Consider the following 19,723-nt stretch of genomic DNA (forward strand, 5'->3'; position numbering starts at 1 on the left):
AAATTTATTATTGAAATTTAAAAAAGACACCGTGGGGTACAGATCCCAGTTCAAATGAATTCAACTGAGTCAGGCTGGGGGTGGAATCGATTTCAGTGTGACTAGAGATGTAAATAGATCCCAAACAACTCTCGCTGGAAACCAAGCAAAACAAAAGAGCCAATGTTCTTCGAACAATTCCTCTAGGTTTCGTTTCAGATTCCAGCATCTGCAGCCTTTTGTGTGTTTGAGGAAAACGAAACTTAACTTAATGACGCGGTTTAGTTAAATAACGCAGCCGCAGTGGAAGCAATTTTCCGGAGGCAAACTGTGTCTGTGCACAACCTGCGCTTGGAGTCAGATTACAAGTGCAGTTTGCAGCATATTCTAGCCTTTGGTGAGTGTTTTGCTATTTTGTGCTGGTTTTGGGTTTAGCAGCAAGGACATGTTGATGCAGTGATTCAAGGCAGAATTTAGTTTCCAATTATATGACTTTTCCATAATGCCATTTCTATATTAATTGCGTATGCATCGGTGTATTTATAAAAGGGACGACGTTGACACTTATTGTGTAGGAAGGAACTGCAGATGCTGGTTTACAAAAAGCTGGAGTGACAGGGAGCATTTCTGGAGAGAGGGAATGGGTGACGTTTCAGGTGGAGACCCTTCGTGCTGAGTGAAGAATTCACACATAATCTTTGCTTAAAACTTTTTTTAATGTAATTTACTTCACACAGGAAAATCACATTGCATTGAATCCTGCATTATTGATCCTTGAAGATATTGTGAAAAATGCTGCACCTGGTTTACACCGTGTTGCTCTTATCTGCTGCTTTCAATACAGGTGAGAAATGAATGCATATAATGATCCTGATTGATTTAAAATAATTGAGCATTTATCGTTATTTGTAGTGTTCTAGATACTGTGTAACATTGATCCTGCCACCAGCTTACTGAACAGTCTCTCTTTAATAGTAAAATTATTTTATTATGAACTAAGTGAGCAGTAAAGTTGCATTGAGAATTAAAAAAATACTGAATAGGTATCTTGAACCTTAGATTTAAAAATGTAATACAAACAGAAAATGGTGGTATTATTCACAAGGTCAGGCAGCATGTATGAAGAATGAAACAGGTTTAATCTTCCTGGTTATCAGAAGATCTCCAACCTGAAATATTAATGTGATTTATCTTTCACAGATGCTGCATGACCTTCAAAGAGATTCCAGCATTTTCTCATTTCATTTCAGATTTCCTGAATTCCAGTAGAGCTGCTGCCTCACAGCGCCAGAGACCTGGGTATGATCCTGACTATGGGTTCCGTCTGTGCTGAGTTTGTACATTCACCCTGTGTCTGGGTTATCTCCGTGTGCTCCGGTTTCTACAGGTTAATTGGCTTCTCTAAATTGACCCTAGTGTGTAGGACATGGAACTAGTGTATGGGTGATCGACAGTTGGCGTGGACTTGGTGGACCAAATGGACTATTTCTACACTGCATCTCTGAACTCTAAACAATAACATCAAAGGAAAAGTTAGAGGGGAAAAAACGACCTAACAATTGAAGTTGGCGACTATACCACCTAAATGGGGAAATGGTCCAAAGGAGGATTGAGAAAAGGTATAGGGGGGTTGCACGTAAGGTCATCGGGTCAAAGGGCGTGACGCACGGAGCAGCTCAATCCATCAGGGGGACATGGCAGCTTCCGGCATACACTGTTATCACACAAAGCATGTACTTTCTTACCTGTTAAAAAACGCCAAAATTGTAAATACTTGCGCTGTAAATTATTGTGGAGCGTGACTGAGCACTCTGAATCAAATGCTCCAGTATCTGCTCTGAACCCGAGCACCAAGGTGTAAATGGCCGAAGGAGCGCATCCCTCGGGTCAGCCCCGACTCACCGCCCAAGGTCAGCGCTGTCCAGCCACTGCCGCCCTCCGCCCACCCTCCCCCTGTGCAGCCGCACTGTCACGGGCTATGGGTCTGCAGCGCCCACACACAGGGCCGGATGGAGCGGGGCCGCAGCTCCTGGCATCAGACACACGGGGACGAAAACCCGGAAAGGTCCCCGTGCACACCCCCACCATCGACCACCCACCGACCACCCGGCAACATCCCTGTCAGCTGCAGCAGATTTGGAGACAGTCTGGTCCCTCCGCCCACCCAGAGTCACTGACCACGCTGCATTGGCACTCCCCCTCCCCCCCCAGACCACTGCCCCCCCATCCCCCACCCCCCTGTCGTGGGGATAGACAGCCCGGGGTCTGCGAGTGTAGAATCAGTCAATGTGGAGTCCAGATGCTGGGAAAGAAGATGGGCCCGTTACACTGGAAAGATTGGTAGGTGCTTACCTGCAGTTCACCGCGTGTACTCCAGTTGGTGTTGCATGGCAACAGTATGGGTCAGGGGTCATGACCCGACTGCTGATGCAACCTCCCTATTAACAAGTGACCAAGAGGGGCACAACTCAAAGGACTGGAAGAAAATCATTCACATAGAATGAGGATGAGCACGGATGGAAGCTTAAGATCCCTGAGACCCATCAAAATGGAGAACATTGAGAATAAAGTTTGTGAGGTAGATAAAAGTTAGAGATTATTAATCAATATTTTCACCAAAAGACGACGTGTTGAAGGAAGTTAACACATCTGACAAGGGAATGGGGGATTGGTGAAATAGTTGGCGTGAGTGTTTGTATATGAAAAATAAATATTAAAATGATCTCATTCTGCTATTAATCTGCTCTTTTATAGGTTCAAGCCTACCTTCGTTTGACATAGGTAACTTCCATTTCTTTCCACTCAACCCTCATCTTCTCACCCTCCTTTCTCCCAACATAATGCATATGGATTAATTTTTACTGTTAATAATTGTGCTGTACGGAGGCGCTTGCTTTGCTTGCATTTCTTTCCTTTTTCATGTGTTCATTGATACAAGCGCTGGCGGACTGAATGTGGAAACAGTTTCCCACTTTGCAGCAGCACAACGGATTTAAGACTCAGATTCACTTTAATGTTCTATATATACACCAGGGTGCAATGAAATTCCTTGTTTGCATGAAGCTCACTAAGTAAACAACGATGAATACAAAAGAGCAGAGTGGTTCAAAGATACGTGGTTCTGCAAGTGACGTTGATTAAGTTTTGTACCTAAAGTTTTAGTTTTGAGAAAACAGCCTTGTGACTCTCATGACTCTTGATTCCCCATTATCTATAAAATGAGCAAGATTTTCCTACTCTTGTATTCTATCCATCCTGCACATTGACTTATTTATTACCCTCAATACCTGAAGTTAGTAGCCTATGGAGCAACCTTTTACAGGAATTCTGATGAATGCCTTTAAATAACTTGATAACCCCACCCAGCTAATTATGCCCTATCATATTATGGTTTTCTCAGTATATATTTTATAATTTCCTTAATAATGGTCACCAACACCAGATGTCAGACTAACCCTCCTCCCTTTCCTTTCTCTCTCCCTTCATGGATAGTGTATTCTATTTAGAGGTTTCCAATCTATTAGAAACTTTGCAGCATCTGGAACATTTTGTAAGATCACTATCAGCAGCTTAGATCCCCTTTCTTACAGAATTGCTTATGAATCTGTTTTAGTTTTTCTTCCTCGTTTATTCTCATTTTATTCTCTTTCTCCTTTATACATTAATTGTGTCTGTCATTATTTACACTTGTATCATGAGGAAAAGTACTTTGGACATTGCAGAAATAACCTGCAAAAAACCTGCAGAGAGGTATCATAATTTAGCATGGTTGACTTGTTACAAGTATAGCCATCAGATCAAATGAGAAGGGAGACACAAAATGCTGGAGTAACTCAGCGGGATAGGACTGGGTGACATTTCGGGTCGAGAACCTTCTTCTTTCCTACACATTTTGTCCGCTCCAGGTCAAAATGAGAATCTTGCATTTGGTCTTATTGAATACTCGACTAATGTTTGTATTTGGTCCTTGCATTTACAGATTGGTCGACAGTTGCCTGGGTTGCTGGAGGTGCAGGTACATAAGCAGCTTACATTGAGCCAAAACCAAGAAGGCCTAAGGCATTTATTTCATGAGTTGCCCAGAGCTGGACTCCCTGTCCACTGCTGTTCATTATATGTGACATCTTCTGTTGCACTGTGGAAGCAAATGGTTAATTTGAAGCCTTATCTCATCTAAAGAATAAGGCCTTTGACAAATTGGGTTTTCCCTAGCACTCCAATAACTACACCTCAACTGGATGTCACATTATCAATTGGCATTGAAAGATGGTGGCACAGTGGTTATAATAGTTGGTTAGTGATCTAGACATTACAGTTCACGTCCCTCCATTCAAAGTCAATTAATAAACTGGAATTGATCAAAGTTATTAGTTCTCATTATTAATCACCACAAAATAAATAATTCACCAATGTCCTTTAGGGGAAATCTACCCTTTTTACTTGATCTCCAGATCCACCAAATATGGTTGACTCTTAAATTCTCATTGGTGGCAGCCAACAGCCCAAATGCATTGGTGTGTTATAACACACATTTTTAGTTCTCTTGTCACCTCATTTTATGTCCTACTTTGCAGTTACTGCAGTGGTTGCTGCCCCACTTGCTGTCGGGGCACTCGGGTTCACTGCCGCTGGAATATCAGCTGGATCTGCGGCAGCAAGTGCGATGTCCGCGTTTGCTGCTATGAATGGAGGAGCGACAGTGGCTGGTGGTGTTGTGGCAACTTTGCAGTCTGCCGGTATGATTTTACGCTTTTTATTATGGCACCCTTTGTTCCAAAGTCTTTCCAGCTTATCCATTTTGCCGGACAAACTGAGGTCACGTTATAATGATACAACAATGTACCTCTGACCCACTCATTATTCCTCTCCCATGTCAGTGTATCATCATAGACTGCCAGAAACCTAAATAAAACAAATATTAAATGTGTTTATGCTTGACACCACGACTGTCACTTGGACCATGGTTCTAATCCATAGCTACTGTTATATGTAAGCAAGATCAGATTGGAATTACATATAGCCGAGGGATTACCACCAACAGCTGCAGATGTAAACAAATAACTAATTTGGGACGGAAAGAGCATTCGCCACACGCAGCGCCGCCTGTGGCCACCCAGTGAACATCATGTCACCTCTCGTAATTTAAAGGAGGTGCGGGACCATCAATTGCAGGAAAATCACTGGTGGACCTGTATTGCTATATGTTTAGTTATGTGCTGCTTAGTCGGCACAGTTGCTCGTAAGTTAATGCTGCTACCTGCCACATTTGGTTCTAACTACTCTTGCTGTCAATGTGGGTCTTGCACATTCTCCCAGTGATTGTGTGAGCTTCCTCTGAGTGTTCTAGTTTCCCTGTGCTGGTGAGTTAACTACCAACTGTAATTAGTTCCAAATCTTAGTGGAAGGCAGGAAAATTGGGGAGTAAATGTAATGTGGACATGGGCTGTTGGGGAATGGGATCGATAGTCATGTACTGTAGCCCAGCTGGTAGAGTTGTTGCCACACAGAACCAGAGACACTGGGCTCAATTCTGACCTCGGGTGTTGTTTGTGTGGAGTTTGCACGTTCTCACATGGGTTTCCTCCCACAACCCACAGACGTGCGGGTTTATAGGTTGATTGGCCTCTGTAAATTGCCCCTAGTGTGTAGGAAGTGGATGAGAAAGTGGGATAACATCAAACTTACCATGTTTGATCGATGGTCGGTGAGCCGAAGGGCCTGTTTCAATGCTGTGTCTCTAAATTAATCTCTGAACTCATAACTAATTATGCTGAATGTCTTCTTTCTATGTCGTGGGAAAATATGACAAATATATTTTTCTTCTATTCTTCAAGGAGCCATTGGATTAACTGCAAGTGCAACGGCTGCCGTGGCGGGCACGGGCGCTAGTGTTGGCTATGCTGCCAAATCAGTTATTGAGTAGTCTTCAGATGAACATTGTGTTATAATGTGGAACGGGTGGGGTTTTCTGTAAGTTTATCACTAAATGCAACTCCAATGTGTTTTTGCCTGGTCCATTCTGAGAATAAAATTATCTGTTCTGGATCATCAGATTGTTAATTTCAGATGAACAAAAGCCTGTCCCAGAAGAAACATTGCAAGGTTACATTTCTCATCGAATTGTTGCAATAACATTGACAGAGGTCGAATGGAAACTTTTGAAAATGTTGTTAACATTCACGTTTTCCCTATACTTTATAACCTATGAACCTATCTCCATTGATGTATTACAGGTAACCCATTCCACCACCCTTGTTTTTCTGTTGTTTTTTTTTTTTTTTTTTTTGCTTTCTTTTTTATTTGTAACTTTCTACCCTCTCTTTTTCCCTCTTTCTATAAAAAATAAAAACACTAGAAGCAGAAGTAATTGATAATGGAAAATTTTAATAATGTATGACTGACGTATATGAAAAGTTTTTTTACTATAATATGTAACTACATTTTATAATATGTCTACTTCTAATAAATAAAAAAATAAAAAAAAACATTCACGTTTTCCTTCAATGCTACTGTTCAAGAGAGATTCTAGATGAATGCAAAATTTAAAAAAGTTATATCGCAATATCTTCGACCGCCGGCCTGCAGCCTACACTAACTTGAAGCCGCGGTCTCCGGTGGCGAATAGCCGATTCTGTACTTACCTGGACTTTAACCTGTCTGCACATCTGGACGCCCACAGCCGCGGCTGCGGAGGGTTGAGGTCCCGACCACGGGGGAAAATGGAGGAGGACTGGCCAAATTTTGTGCCTTCCACCACTGTGGTGGATGCTGTGGTGGATGTTTGTGTTAAATCTTTTGTGTCTTTTTGTGTGTTCTTTATCATTGTACCGATGCTGACAAATTAATTTCACTTGCACTTTATGTGCAATGTGACGAATAAAACTGATTGATTAATTGATTGATATTCTATCTCAGTATATGAAATAATTGGGGGAAAATTAATATGGTGTTGATGATATCTCTACAAACTATTCTAACATCTAATGTTAGGGTGTGAGGGGTTATGGGGAGAAGGCAGGAGAATGGGGTTGAGAGGGAAAGCTAGATCAGCCATGATTGAATGGCGGAGTTTACTGGATGGGTCGAATTGCCTAATTCTGTTCCTAGAATTTATGAATGTGGCTCCGTAAGAGGTCTTGCAGGGTTCAAAATTAACGGTTGCCAATGGCCAGCTAAAGTCCCGCAGGGCAACCTAAAAGCCGTATCATTTTTCCCAGCTTGGCAAGCGAAGGAAAGCTTGGCTGATGTGGACAGCGGACGGCCTGATGCAAACTGTGCCGGCGCTTCTCAGAGAGATCCTGCCTTATCCTTGTTCCCTGCCTTGCTCTGTGGAGTTGCTGCTTGTTTGTGAACCAGCGGCTCAGTCAGCGGATTGGCGCTCGACACCGCTGCAAATTGTTCTGTTGCTGTTGTTCCCGTAAAGGGCCTGTCCCACTTTGCGATTTTTTCCACCGACTGCGGAGCGTCAGTGTCTGACCCACGTAAAACAGTCACTGACGCTCCGTAGTCGCCGAACAAATTGCAAAGAAACAGGCCCTTAAGCCCAACATACCCTCACCCACCCACCTCCCTTGGTTTGGCTGATATCCCTCGATACCTGTCCTATCCATGTACCTGTCTAAATTTTTCTTAAATGTTGCGATAGTACCTGCCTCAACTACCTCCTCTGGCAGCTGGTTTCAAACCCCTACCACCCTTTTTGTGTGAAAATGATACCCCTCAGAATTCTATTAAATCTTTCCTCCCTCACCTTAAACCTGTGTCCTCTGATTCTCGATCCCCCTTGATTTCTGACTTTGACCATCACCTGCAGAAGAAGTCCCACAGAATCAAACATTTTCTCCTCAGGAGGATGGACCACTGATTCACAGGCTTGTGATCAAAGGTGTTTAGGAAGAAACTGCAGATGCTGGTTTACACCAAAGATAGACACAAAATGCTGGAGTAACTCAGCGGGACAGGCTGCATCTGTGGATAGAAGGAATGCGTGACGTTTTGGGTCGAGACCCTTCTTCAGACTGACTGCAGGGGAGAAGGAGTTACAGAGATAAGAAAGTATAAGAGACCAAAAGAAATGAAGATCAAGGACAATGTAGAATAGATCATTGTTAGCTAGGAGAAGGTGAGAACAACGCAAACATAAAATGTAATCAGGGGGACAGTCAGACTGGTGTTAGAACTGGGTGGGAGGAGGGATGGAGAGAGAGGGAAAACAAGGGTTACTTGAAGTTAACAAAGTCAATATTCATACAGCTGGGGTGTAAGCTGCCCAAGCAAAATATGATGTGCTGTCCTCCAATTTACACTGGGCCTCACTCTGACAATGGAGGAGGCCCAGGACAGAAAGATCAGTGTGCGACTGGGAGGGGGCAGTTAAAATGTTTAGCCACTGGGAGATCAGGTAGGATTAGACGGACTGAGCGGAGGTGTTCAGCAAAACGATCGCCGAGCCTGCGCTTGGCCTCACCGATATATAGGTCCACACCTGGAGCAGCGGATACAATAGATGAAGTTGGAGGCGGTGCAAGTGAACCTCTGCCTCGCCTGGAAAGACTGTCAGTGTCCTTAGATGGAGTCGAAGGGGGAGGTACAGAGGCAGGTGTTGCATCTCCTGCGGTTGCTGGGGAAAGTACCTGGGATTGGGGTGGTTTGGGTTGGAAGGGACAAGTTAACCAGGGAGTTGCGGAGGGAACAGTCTCTGCAGAAAGCGGTAATGGGTGGAGATGGGAAGATCTGGCTAATGGTAGGATCCCGCTGGAGGTGGCGAAATGTTGGGAGGATTATGTGCTGTTATATGGCTCAATTGTAAACATATGTTATCTTTCCATTGACTGATTAGCACACAACAAAAACTTTTTCACTGTACTTTCACTGAACTGAGCCAGGTGTTTAAGAAAGAACTGCAGATGCTGGAAAAAGCAAATGTGGACATAAATTGCTGGAGAACTTCAGCGGGTGAGGCAGCATCTATGGAAAGAAGGAATGGTGATGTTTTGGGTCGAGACACTTCTTCAGAATTGTACTGGGGATCAGCCAGCAGGTTTAGCCCGATTGCTCCTTCAACTCACAATTGATCTGATCTTTAATCTGCCCCAACAGTATACATCTAACGCTGGGTGCAGGAACATTGCTAACTGGCTCATTCAAGACTGCAGGAATACATGCAGTGGGAGGGAACTGAAGCTTGGTGCAGCCAATGCAATACTGTCGGGAAAGACCACAGTTTGGGGTAGTTTTATTGCTGGATATTGAGGGGTAGAGTTCAGTGGGGGCATCCTTCAAACAAGGGAAGGGAGATTACCCCAGAGGGACCACATGAGTGGCAATGGTGTTCTTAGTTTGGTTTAGTTTAGTTCAGAGATACAGCGCGGAAACAGGCCATTTGGCTGACAGACCACGCCGACCAGCGATCCCCGCACGCTTACATTATCCTACACCAGGGACAATTTACAATTATACCAAGGCAATTACCCTGCAAACCTGTAAGTCTTTTTGGAGTGTGGGAGGAGAATGGAGACCCCGGTGAAAACCCACACAGGTCACGGGGAGAACGTACAAAGTCCGTACACACAGCACCGTAGTCAGGATCGAACCAGGGTTCTGTTCGGGTGTCAACACAACTCAATAGGACACTATGGAATGTACAGACACTGAGACAGTAAGAAGACTTTTTGCAGGATTTATGTTTTGTATTTTTTTTACATTAATATAATTTATTATTGAAATTTAAAATATACACCGTGGGGTACAGTTCCCAGTTCAAATGAATTCAACTGAGTCAGGCTGGGGGTGGAATGGATTTCAGTGTGACTAGAGATGTAAATATATCCCAAACAACTCTCGCTGGAAACCAAGCAAAACAAAAGAGCCAATGTTCTTCAAACAATTCCTCTAGGATTCGTTTCAGATTCCAGCATCTGCAGCCTTTTGTGTGTTTGAGGAAAACAAATCTGAACTTAACCCGGCTCTCCCGGCAGAGCCATTGTCTCTGCGTGTTCGTGCCCCACCGAACTCATCTCCACATACCTTGACTCCATCCTATTCCCCTTGGTCAAATCCCTCCCCACCTATGTTCTAGACACCTCAGACACTCTCCGCCACCTCCACGCATTCCACTCTCTGGGCCCTCACCCCCTCATCTTCACCATGGATGTCCGGTCACTCTACACCTCCATCCCCCACCAGGATGGCCTCTGTTAGGCGCTTCCCCCTCCTGGTGAATGCTATGTACTTACCTTTCTCTGTTTCTCTCCCTAAGTACAGGCCTCGTGGCTGTGAGTCTGGAATCGAGGGGTTAAAGGCTCCTGTACCCGATTGGCCAAGCTGCGTCAGGTGACGGGTGACTCATCTGAAGTATAAATACCAGAGCTTCCCAGGATTCTCCTCTTCGTCGTAGACTCTGACTGATGAGCAACCTGTTGGTGGGGGCCGAGGAAGCCTGATCACATGGCATAGAACTTTGTGTATTTTCACCATTCCTTGTTAACAGATATTGAATTGGGACGGATAAGGGCTGACCTTAGAGTTTTCGTGTATTTTGGTTTCAGGGTTGTATCTCTTTGGGCAGGTTTTGGAATCTCCGGTTCGACGGCCCATGGCGTGGCTGGCTGGAGCATTGTTAAATTGTTTGTCGGTTTATCCATATCCCTGACTGGGTTGTTTAAATCAGGTTTTGTGTTCCAATGAATAATTAAAACTGTTTTTTGAACCTGAACCTGGTTTTTGACTTGTGTTACGTGGCTCTGAAGTACTTGCATTCGGGAGTCGTAACAAAATGGGGGCTCGTCCTAAGTTTTGAGGACCCTAGACGTTTTTAGGGGGGTTTTTTGGTAGGCTTCTGGACTGAGGAAGTCTGTGTGTTGTGGGGGAATTTTTTCTTCCCTGTTTGTGGTAGCATTAGTGCCCAGGTTTTAGCTGGTGGTTTGGGGCTACATTAGAAATGGAATTTAAGGTGAAAGAATTTGTTGAGGCTCCTAGTCGGGAGTTGTTTGATAGATGTACGAAGGAGCATTTGATTTTGCTGGCTGAGAACTATGCCGTGACTATTGACAAGCATTCAAAGAAACACTCCATTAAATCGGAGTTGTGGGCTGCGTTGGTGGAGGGTGGGGTTTTGCCTGGTGGTGCAGACAGTCCCCCACCTTCTGTTCAGCCAGTTCAGAACATGGAGGCCGTCATTAAACTGAAGGAGATGGAGCTTGAGTCACAGAGAATTGCCTCTTTGTTAAAAGAGAAAGAGCTCATGCATGTTCTTGAAATGAAACGGCTTGAGGAGGAAACCAAAAGGGCTGAATTTCAGCTGCGGGAAAAAGAAATAGATAATTCCCGGGTTTCTTCTAGGGAACGGGAGTTTGATATGAGCAAGAACATCCGCCTGGTTCCCCCATTTCGTGAGGAGGATGTGGACAAGTATTTCACAGTGTTTGAACGGGTGGCTTTGTCCTTGAAGTGGCCTAGGGACGTGTGGACCTTGCTATTGCAGTGTGTCCTTGTGGGTAAAGCACGGGAGGTGTACTCTTCTTTATCTGTTGAAAGCAGTCTGGACTATGAGTGTGTGAAGTCTACAGTATTAAGGGCTTATGAATTAGTTCCAGAGGCGTACCGGCAGAAGTTCCGGCGCTTTAGGAAGTTTGATAGTCAGACTTATGTGGAGTTTGCTAGGGAGAAGGAGGCACTTTTTGACAGGTGGTGCGCTTCTCAAGGAGTGAAGGATTTTGAGCTACTGCGGGCCTTGATGATTATGGAAGACTTTAAGAACTGTCTCCCTGAGAGGGTTACTACTTACCTTAATGAGCAGAAGGTGAATGAGGTGTCTAAGGCTGCGGTGTTGGCAGATGAGTATGTATTGACTCATAAATCTGATTTTGTTGGGCGATCCTATAGTTTTGGTGCACGGCCGGTTGATCGTGGTGGTGTCGCCGGTGGCAGTGTCAAAGCTGTTTCTGTGCCTGCAAATGGCAGCACGTTGATACAGGGGGAGGTCCGAGCTGATAAGGTTGACGGAAATGTAAGGACTGATGAAGGTCCTGTGTGCTACTATTGTAGAAGGAGAGGGCACATGTTAAAGTCGTGTCCCGTTCTGAAGCAGAAAAATGCAAAGCCTGTGGCTTTGGTGGGTGCACAGAAGGCACCTGTCGTACCTGAGGTGCCTGAGTCTGATGAGTGTAGGAATTATTCTGCGTTCATCATGAATGGTTTTGTTTCTCTAGAGGATGGGGGTGATAGAGTTCCAGTATCCATCTTGCGTGATACTGGTGCTACTCAGTCCTTTATATTGGATGGTGTACTGCCGTTTTCTGGGGAATCATCGGTTGGGTCAAGTGTCCCAGTGGTAGGATTCGGGATGGATGACATGGTAGTGCCTTTGCATACCGTGCGTCTCGAGTCCGAGTTGGTTTCAGGCCGGGTAACTGTTGGGTTACGGCCGTGTTTTCCCGTTGGGGGAGTTTCTGTGATTTTGGGGAATGACTTGGCAGGAGGTAGAGTTTTAGTCACTCCTGAGGTGACGGCTGTTCCGATGGTGCAGAGTCCTGATAGATTGGCTATGCAGCATCCAAAGGTCTTCGCAGCTTGTGCTGTCACGAGGGCTATGGCTAAGAGCCAGGCGAAGTTTGAGGATGTGGTGGACCTGAGTGAGAGCATTTTTGGGGATCAGAATGATAGATCCTGTGTTGTGAAGGGTGTTTCTCCATCTCAAGATGGGATAGTGTCTGGAAATGTGCCGGTGTCACTGTCACGTGACCGGCTGGTTAAGGAGCAAAAGAGTGATCCAGGTTTATCTGATCTGTGCGACTGCGCAGTGCCTGAGGGGGATATGGATTCCACAGCAAAGGGGTATTTTCTAAGGGTTGGCTTACTGATGCGAAAGTGGTCTCCCTTGGATATATCTGGGCATGATGATTGGAGCGTGGTTGATCAGATTGTGATGCCTCGTCGGTATAGGGACGAGATACTCTGTTTGGCTCATGATGGTCCTCTGGGTGGACATTTGGGGGTCAATAAGACGTATGACCGCATCTTACGGAATTTTTTTTGGCCAGGGTTGAAAAAGGACGTGAAACAGCACTGCAGGTGTTGTCACATTTGCCAGGTGGCAGGAAAGCCGAACCAATCGATTGTTCCTGCGCCTTTATATCCAATCCCTGTGGTCGGTGAGCCGTTTGAGCGGATTCTAGTTGATTGTGTGGGCCCTCTACCTCGGACAAGGGTGGGCAACAAGTTTTTATTAACAATTATGTGTGCGACTACCCGCTTTCCGGAGGTGGTCCCTTTGCGTAGAATTACTGCCCCTGCAATTGTTAAGTCTCTCACTAAGTTTTTTTCGTTGTTCGGTTTGCCCAAGGTTGTGCAGAGTGACCAAGGTACCAACTTCATGTCGAAGGTTTTTGGTCAGGTAATGAAGTTGTTAGATATTAAGCATTGTTACTCCAGTGCGTATCATCCTGAGAGCCAGGGAGCTCTCGAGAGGTTTCACCAGACTTTGAAATCTATGTTGAGGACTTACTGCCTGGAGTTTGAAAAAGACTGGGATGAGGGGGTTCATCTAGTTATGTTGGCGGTGCGTGAGGTCGTGCAGGAGTCTTTAGGGTTCAGTCCTGCTGACCTGGTGTTCGCGCATTCTGTACGTGGTCCGTTGAGGGTCCTGAAGGAGAAATGGTTGCAGGAGGATACAAAACGTAGTATTTTAGACCACGTCTGTACTTTTCGCTCTAGACTGAGGAGGGCATGCGAACTGGCAATGGGTAATCTTGCCTCTGCTCAGTCTAGGATGAAGGACTGGTTCGACAGGAAGGCTTCTAGTAGTAATTTTTCTCCGGGTGACAAGGTCCTGGTGTTGTTGCCTATTCCTGGTTCCAGTCTGCAGGCTCGGTATAGCGGTCCTTCTAAACCTGTTTTGGCTGCAGTGGTGCTGCCCCCTGACACGGGTGGTGATGTGGGGGAGGCACGGTTGTCTGTGGCAGTAACGCAGGGAAAGCTGAGTAACTCTGAGGCTTTGGAGACGCTTCCCCTGCGGTTGTCTCATTTGACTGGCATATCCGTGGCAAGGATGATGTATTGGCTGATGCATTGTCGCGCCAGTGATGTCTGTGCTACTGAATAGTTGCTGAAATTTGGTGGTGTTTTTTAGTTCATTTTCAGAAACTTATTCAGTATCTTTGGGTGGGGGTGTTAGGCGCTTCCCCCTCCTGGTGAATGCTATGTACTTACCTTTCTCTGTTTCTATCCCAAGTACAGGCCTCGTGGCTGTGAGTCTGGAATCGAGGGGTTAAAGGCTCCTGTACCCGATTGGCCAAGCTGCGTCAGGTGACGGGTGACTCATCTGAAGTATAAATACCAGAGCTTCCCAGGATTCTCCTCTTCGTCGTAGACTCTGACTGATGAGCAGACTGTTGGTGGGGGCCGAGGAAGCCTGACCACATGGCATAGAACTTTGTGTATTTTCACCATTCCTTGTTAACAGATATTGAATTGGGACGGATAAGGGCTGACCTTAGAGTTTTCGTGTATTTTGGTTTCAGGGTTGTATCTCTTTGGGCAGGTTTTGGAATCTCCGGTTCGACGGCCCATGGCGTGGCTGGCTGGAGCATTGTTAAATTGTTTGTCGGTTTATCCATATCCCTGACTGGGTTGTTTAAATCAGGTTTGAGTTTTGTGTTCCAATGAATAATTAAACTGTTTTTCGGCACCGGCACTACGGTGGCTGTTTTCAGGCACTTGGGGACCGTTGCCAGAGATAGAGATAGATTGAAGATTCTCGTGAATACCTCCGCCAGCTGTACAGCACAGTCCTTTAGTACCCTTCCCTGTACTCCATCCGGGCCTGCAGCCTTGCGTGGATTGATCCTACGCAGAGCGCACTGTACCTCCTGAGTGCTCAGTGTTAAGGCCTGTCCCTCCGCCATGGCCGGGGTTATTCCACTCCTGGTGGTGTTGCCAGTTTCGAACCGGGCAAAGAAGGTGTTCAGTTCGTTGGATAGTGTGATATCACCGTGGGGGCAGGCGGGGCTGCTCTTGTAGTCAGTGATGTCCCTGACACCCTGCCACATGCTTCTGGTGTCCGCGGCATTGAAGTGGTCTTCCACCCTTTGCCTGTGGATGTCTTTGGCCTTTTTTATGCCTTTGTTCAGGTTCGACCTGGCCGCACTGTAAGCAGAAGTGTCCCTGGATTTAAAGGCATTGTTGCGTGCCCTTAGCAGATCCTGAACCTCCTTGTTCATCCAGGGTTTCCGGTTTGGGAACATCTTTATTTGCTTGTCCACTGTGACAGTCTCCACACAGCAGTTTATGTAGGAGAGCACAGTGGATGTGTACTCCTCCAAGTCTACCTCTGTATCACTGGTAGCCTGTTGTGCAAACAGGTCCCAGTCGGTGCGATCAAAGCAGTCCTGGAGTTGTAGAGTGGCGTCCTCGGGCCATATTTTGACCGTCCTTATTGCAGGTTTGGTCTTGCGGATGAGGGGTTTGTATGATGGCAGTAGAAACAGTGAGAGGTGATCAGATTGCCCCAGGGATGAGTACAAACCAAGTCCATCCAGTCTTTCTTCATATGAAAGTCCTGACATCCCAGTAATCAGTCTGGTGAACCTTCTCTGTACTCCCTCTATGGCAAGAATGTCTTTCCTCAGATTAGGAGACCAAAACTGTACGCAATACTCCAGGTGTGGTTTCACCAAGACCCTGTTCAATTGCAGTAGAACCTCCCTGCTCCTATACTCAAATCCTTTTGCTATGAATGCTAACATACCATTCGCCTTCTTCACTGCCTGCTGCACTTTCAATGACTGGTGTACCATGACACCCAGGTCTCGTTACATCTCCCTTTTCCTAATCGGCCACCATACAGATAATAGTCTACTTTCCTGTTTTTGCCACCAAAGTGGATAACCTCACATTTCTCCACATTATACTGCATCTGCCATGCATTTGCCCACTCACCCAGCCTATCCAAGTCACCTTGCAGCCTCCTAGCATCCTCCTCACAGCTAACACTGCCCCCCAGCTTCGTGTCATCCGCAAACTTGGAGATGTTGCATTCAATTCCCTCGTCCAAATCATTAATATATATTGTAAATAGCTGGGGTCCCAGCACTGAGCCTTGCGGTACCCCACTAGTCACTGCCTGCCATTGTGAAAAGGACCCGTTTTTTCCTACTCTTTGCTTCCTGTCTGCCAGCCAGTTCTCTATCCACATCAATACTGAACCCCCAATACCATGTGCTTTAAATTTGTATACTAATCTCTTATGTGGGACCTTGTCAAAAGCCTCCTGAAAGTCCAGATATAACACATCCACTGGTTCTCCCTTATCCACTCTACTAGTTACATCCTCGAAAAATTCTATAAGATTCGTCAGACATGATTTACCTTTCATAAATCCATGCTGACTTTGTCCACTTTCACCACTTTCCAAATGTGCTGCTATCCCATCTTTAATAACTGATTCTAGCAGTTTCCCCACTACCAATGTTAGACTAACTGGTCTGTAATTCCCCATTTTCTCTCTCCCGCCCTTTTTAAAAAGTGGTGTTACATTAGCTACCCTCCAATCCTCAGGATCTACTCCAGAATCTAAAAAGTTTTGAAAAATTATCACTAACGCATCCACTATTTCTGGGGCTACTTCCTTAAGTACTCTGGGATGCAGCCTATCTGGCCCTGGGGATTTATCGGCCTTTAATCCATTCAATTTACCTAACACCACTTCACGGCTAACCTGGATTTCACTCAGATTCTCCATCTCATTTGACCCCCGGTCCCCTGCTATATCCGGCAGATTATTTATGTCTTCCTTAGTGAAGACAGAACCAAAGTAGTTATTCAATTGGTCTGCCATGTCCTTGTTCCCATGATCAATTCACCTGTTTCTGACTGCAAGGGACCTACATTTGTTTTAACTAATCTTTTTCTCTTCACATATCTATAAAAACATTTGCAATCACTTTTTATGTTCCCTGCCAGTTTTCTTTCATAATCTATTTTCCCTTTCCTAATTAAGCCCTTTGTCCTCCTCTGCTTAATTTCTCCAGTCCTCCAGTAGGCTGCTTTTTCCTGCTAATTTGTAAGCTTCATCTTTTGTTTTGATACTATCCCTGATTTCCCTTGTTATCCACGGATGCACTACCTTCCCTGATTTATTTTTTTGCCAAACTGGGATAAACAATTGTTGTAGTTAATCCATGCAGTCTTTAAATGCCTTCCATTGCATATCCACCGTCAACCCATTAAGAATCAATTGCCAGTCAATCTTGGTCAATTCACGTCTCATACCCTCAAAGTTACCTTTCTTAAAGTTCAGGGCCCTTGTTTCTGAATTAACAATGTCACTCTCCGTCCTTATGAAGAACTCAACCATATTATGGTCACTCTTGCCCAAGGGGCCACGCACAACAAGACTGCTAACTAACTCTTCCTCATTACTCAATACCCAGTCTAGAATAGCCTGCTCTCTCGTTGGTTCCTCTACATGTTGGTTTAGAAAACTATCCCACATACATTCCAAGAAATCCTCTTCCTCACCACCCTTGCCAATTTGATTCACCCAATCTATATGTAGATTGAAGTCACCCATTATAACTGTTTTACCTTTGTTGCACGCATTTCTAATTTCCTGTTTGATGCCATCCCCAACTCCATTACTACTGTTAGGTGGCCTGTACACAACACAACAGCGGTAGAGCTGCTGCCTCACAGCGCCAGAGACCTGGGTATGATCCTGACTATGGGTTCCGTCTGTGCTGAGTTTGTATATTCACCCTGTGTCTGGGTTATCCCCGTGTGCTCCAAAGATGACCTGGTCTACAGGTTAATTGGCTTCTCCTAACTGGGACAGGCCCTTAAGTAGAACAGTTCATAGAAAAAGTGTCTCACCAGTGACATAAATTCTGGTAGAAGCCATTTTCAATTACAATCATTGCTGAATGGATAATATTATATCTATCTTTGTTTCCTTCTTATGCAGTCTCATTGGATCCAGAATTACTTGCTTTCATTTGGGATCTGTGTGATGAGGAATCCTTAAGGACCTGTCCCACTTGGCAATTTTTTTCGGCGACTGCCAGCATCATATCAGTGTTGCCAAAAGATTTTGAACATTTCAAAATCCAGCGGTGACAAAAACAATGTTGCGTCACTTGAAAAAACACCACGCGTCATACGTCATCACTCCGCGTCACGCCGCAAATTTTCAGTGATCTGATACGTTAGTCAATGATGCTGGCAGTCACCGAAAAAATCGGCAAGTTGGTCAGGCCCTTTAGACTCTGTACCTTTAGAGAAAGCCTCTGAGAGATGTGAAGAGGTAGAATCGGATGGATGCACAGAATCTCTTGCCCAGAGTAGGGGAATCGAGGACCAGAGGACATTGGTTCAAGGTGAAGGGGAATAGATTTAATAAGAATCTGAGGGTTATCTTTTTCACACAAAGGATGGTGAGTGTATGCAACAAGCTGCCAGAGGAGGTAGTTGAGGCTGGGACTTTCCCAAGGCCTTACAGATGTACATTGGGAAGCAATCTGAGAAGACTACTTCAACAAGCTAGAGTAAACTATAGGAGTTTTATATCCTCATGACACAATGTTTACTTGTGGAGTTGAAATAAACCATCATTAATCAATGTCTGCAACCTTCCATCTTTGTCTTTCCCTAGAGTTAACCTTAACCGTACGTTAGGAAAGGGTTAAGAGGAAAGGAGCTGCACCCTCGAGATGCTGGGGAGATGAGGATGGAGTGGGGAGATTGAGGGAGAGGAGGGGTTAGAGAAGGAGAGGGAGGAAAGTGGGGGAGGTAAGGAGGGAGAGTGGGGCAGGAGGGGAATAGAGGGATAGTGAGGGGGATTATGGGAGGTAGGGGATAGAGGGATAGGAGGGGGTAGGGTGGATAGAGGAGTTATGGAGGGAGGGAGTGAATGAGGGTAGGGGAAAGGAGAGGGAGGGAGAGGTGAGGAAGGGACTGGGGAGGGGAGGAGGAAAGGGGAAAGAAGAAGGAGGGTGAAGAGGAAGGGAAGGGAGTGCTGCGGGATGAGGGGAAATGAGCCGCGCCTGCGCAGTTGGGGGCTATGCGTGAGTGGTGGAATATTGCGTTGGGGGAACGGGTTGCGTGGGGAACCAGGCCTCCCGTGTGACAGGGACCGAATGGGTCTAGTCTAGTCTTCCTTATAATTGTCAAAATTCCCAGCAATATTCCTTTAATATTTTAATGTTGAGTTTATCACTTCTGGTACAATGAAATTTGCATTTCATCAAAATCGAAACTAGTTCTCCGGAAATGAAACTGATCTGATTATCTTAGAATGACGTCTGGCCAGCTGTTTATAGTGCAGTGCAGCCAACTTGGTATCCTAGGTAACTGCTGGAGTGTAACTTAGGCCAGATACACAACAAACTGCAATGTGGTATTCTATTTTTTTTTGAAGCAGGGTTTGAAATAATCTGAATAATTGACAAAGCATAACAACACACAATTAACCTTAAACTTGCTTTTAATTCCTTCAGTTTGTCTGTGCTGTCTGTTAATACGGAAACTAGGATTTATAGGTTTTTTTGTTTTTAAACAATTCTCTATTATGGTTGCACACAGATCAACCAAGCAGTGACCTGGTGCACAGACCATGACCTCTCACTCAATTCATCAAAAACAAAAGAACTCATCATCGACCTCAGACGCCAGCCACCCCCCAAAACTCCTGTGCTCATCAACGGTGAATCCATCATCATCACTGACACTTTCAAACTCTTTGGCACCCACA

General features: G+C 45.2%; 2 protein-coding genes across 9 annotated transcripts in view; both read left to right on the forward strand.

Moving 5' to 3' along the window:
- The window catches only part of LOC116988536 (interferon alpha-inducible protein 27-like protein 2B), a 143,947-nt gene that overhangs the window by 30,942 nt on the left and 93,282 nt on the right, over positions 1–19,723 (forward strand). For 5 of the 8 annotated variants that reach the window (XM_033045340.1, XM_033045336.1, XM_033045339.1 and 2 more), the window contains 2 exons: positions 3,959–3,994; positions 4,554–4,715. In XM_033045340.1, the coding sequence (XP_032901231.1) occupies positions 3,959–3,994; positions 4,554–4,715 (198 nt within the window). Of the gene's footprint in view, positions 1–252; positions 377–716; positions 824–2,733; positions 2,761–3,958; positions 3,995–4,553; positions 4,716–19,723 lie in introns of those variants that run through there. The other 3 variants (XM_033045341.1, XM_033045342.1, XM_033045343.1) reach the window with 3 other exon arrangements.
- The window catches only part of LOC116988541 (interferon alpha-inducible protein 27-like protein 2A), a 28,330-nt gene continuing 20,555 nt past the window's right edge, over positions 11,949–19,723 (forward strand). The window contains exon 1 of the transcript XR_004415979.1: positions 11,949–11,959. The gene's annotated coding sequence lies outside the window, so the exon portion shown is untranslated. The remainder of the gene's footprint in view (positions 11,960–19,723) is intronic.

This window comes from Amblyraja radiata, chromosome 27, assembly GCF_010909765.2.
Source record: "Amblyraja radiata isolate CabotCenter1 chromosome 27, sAmbRad1.1.pri, whole genome shotgun sequence".
NCBI lineage: Eukaryota > Metazoa > Chordata > Chondrichthyes > Rajiformes > Rajidae > Amblyraja > Amblyraja radiata.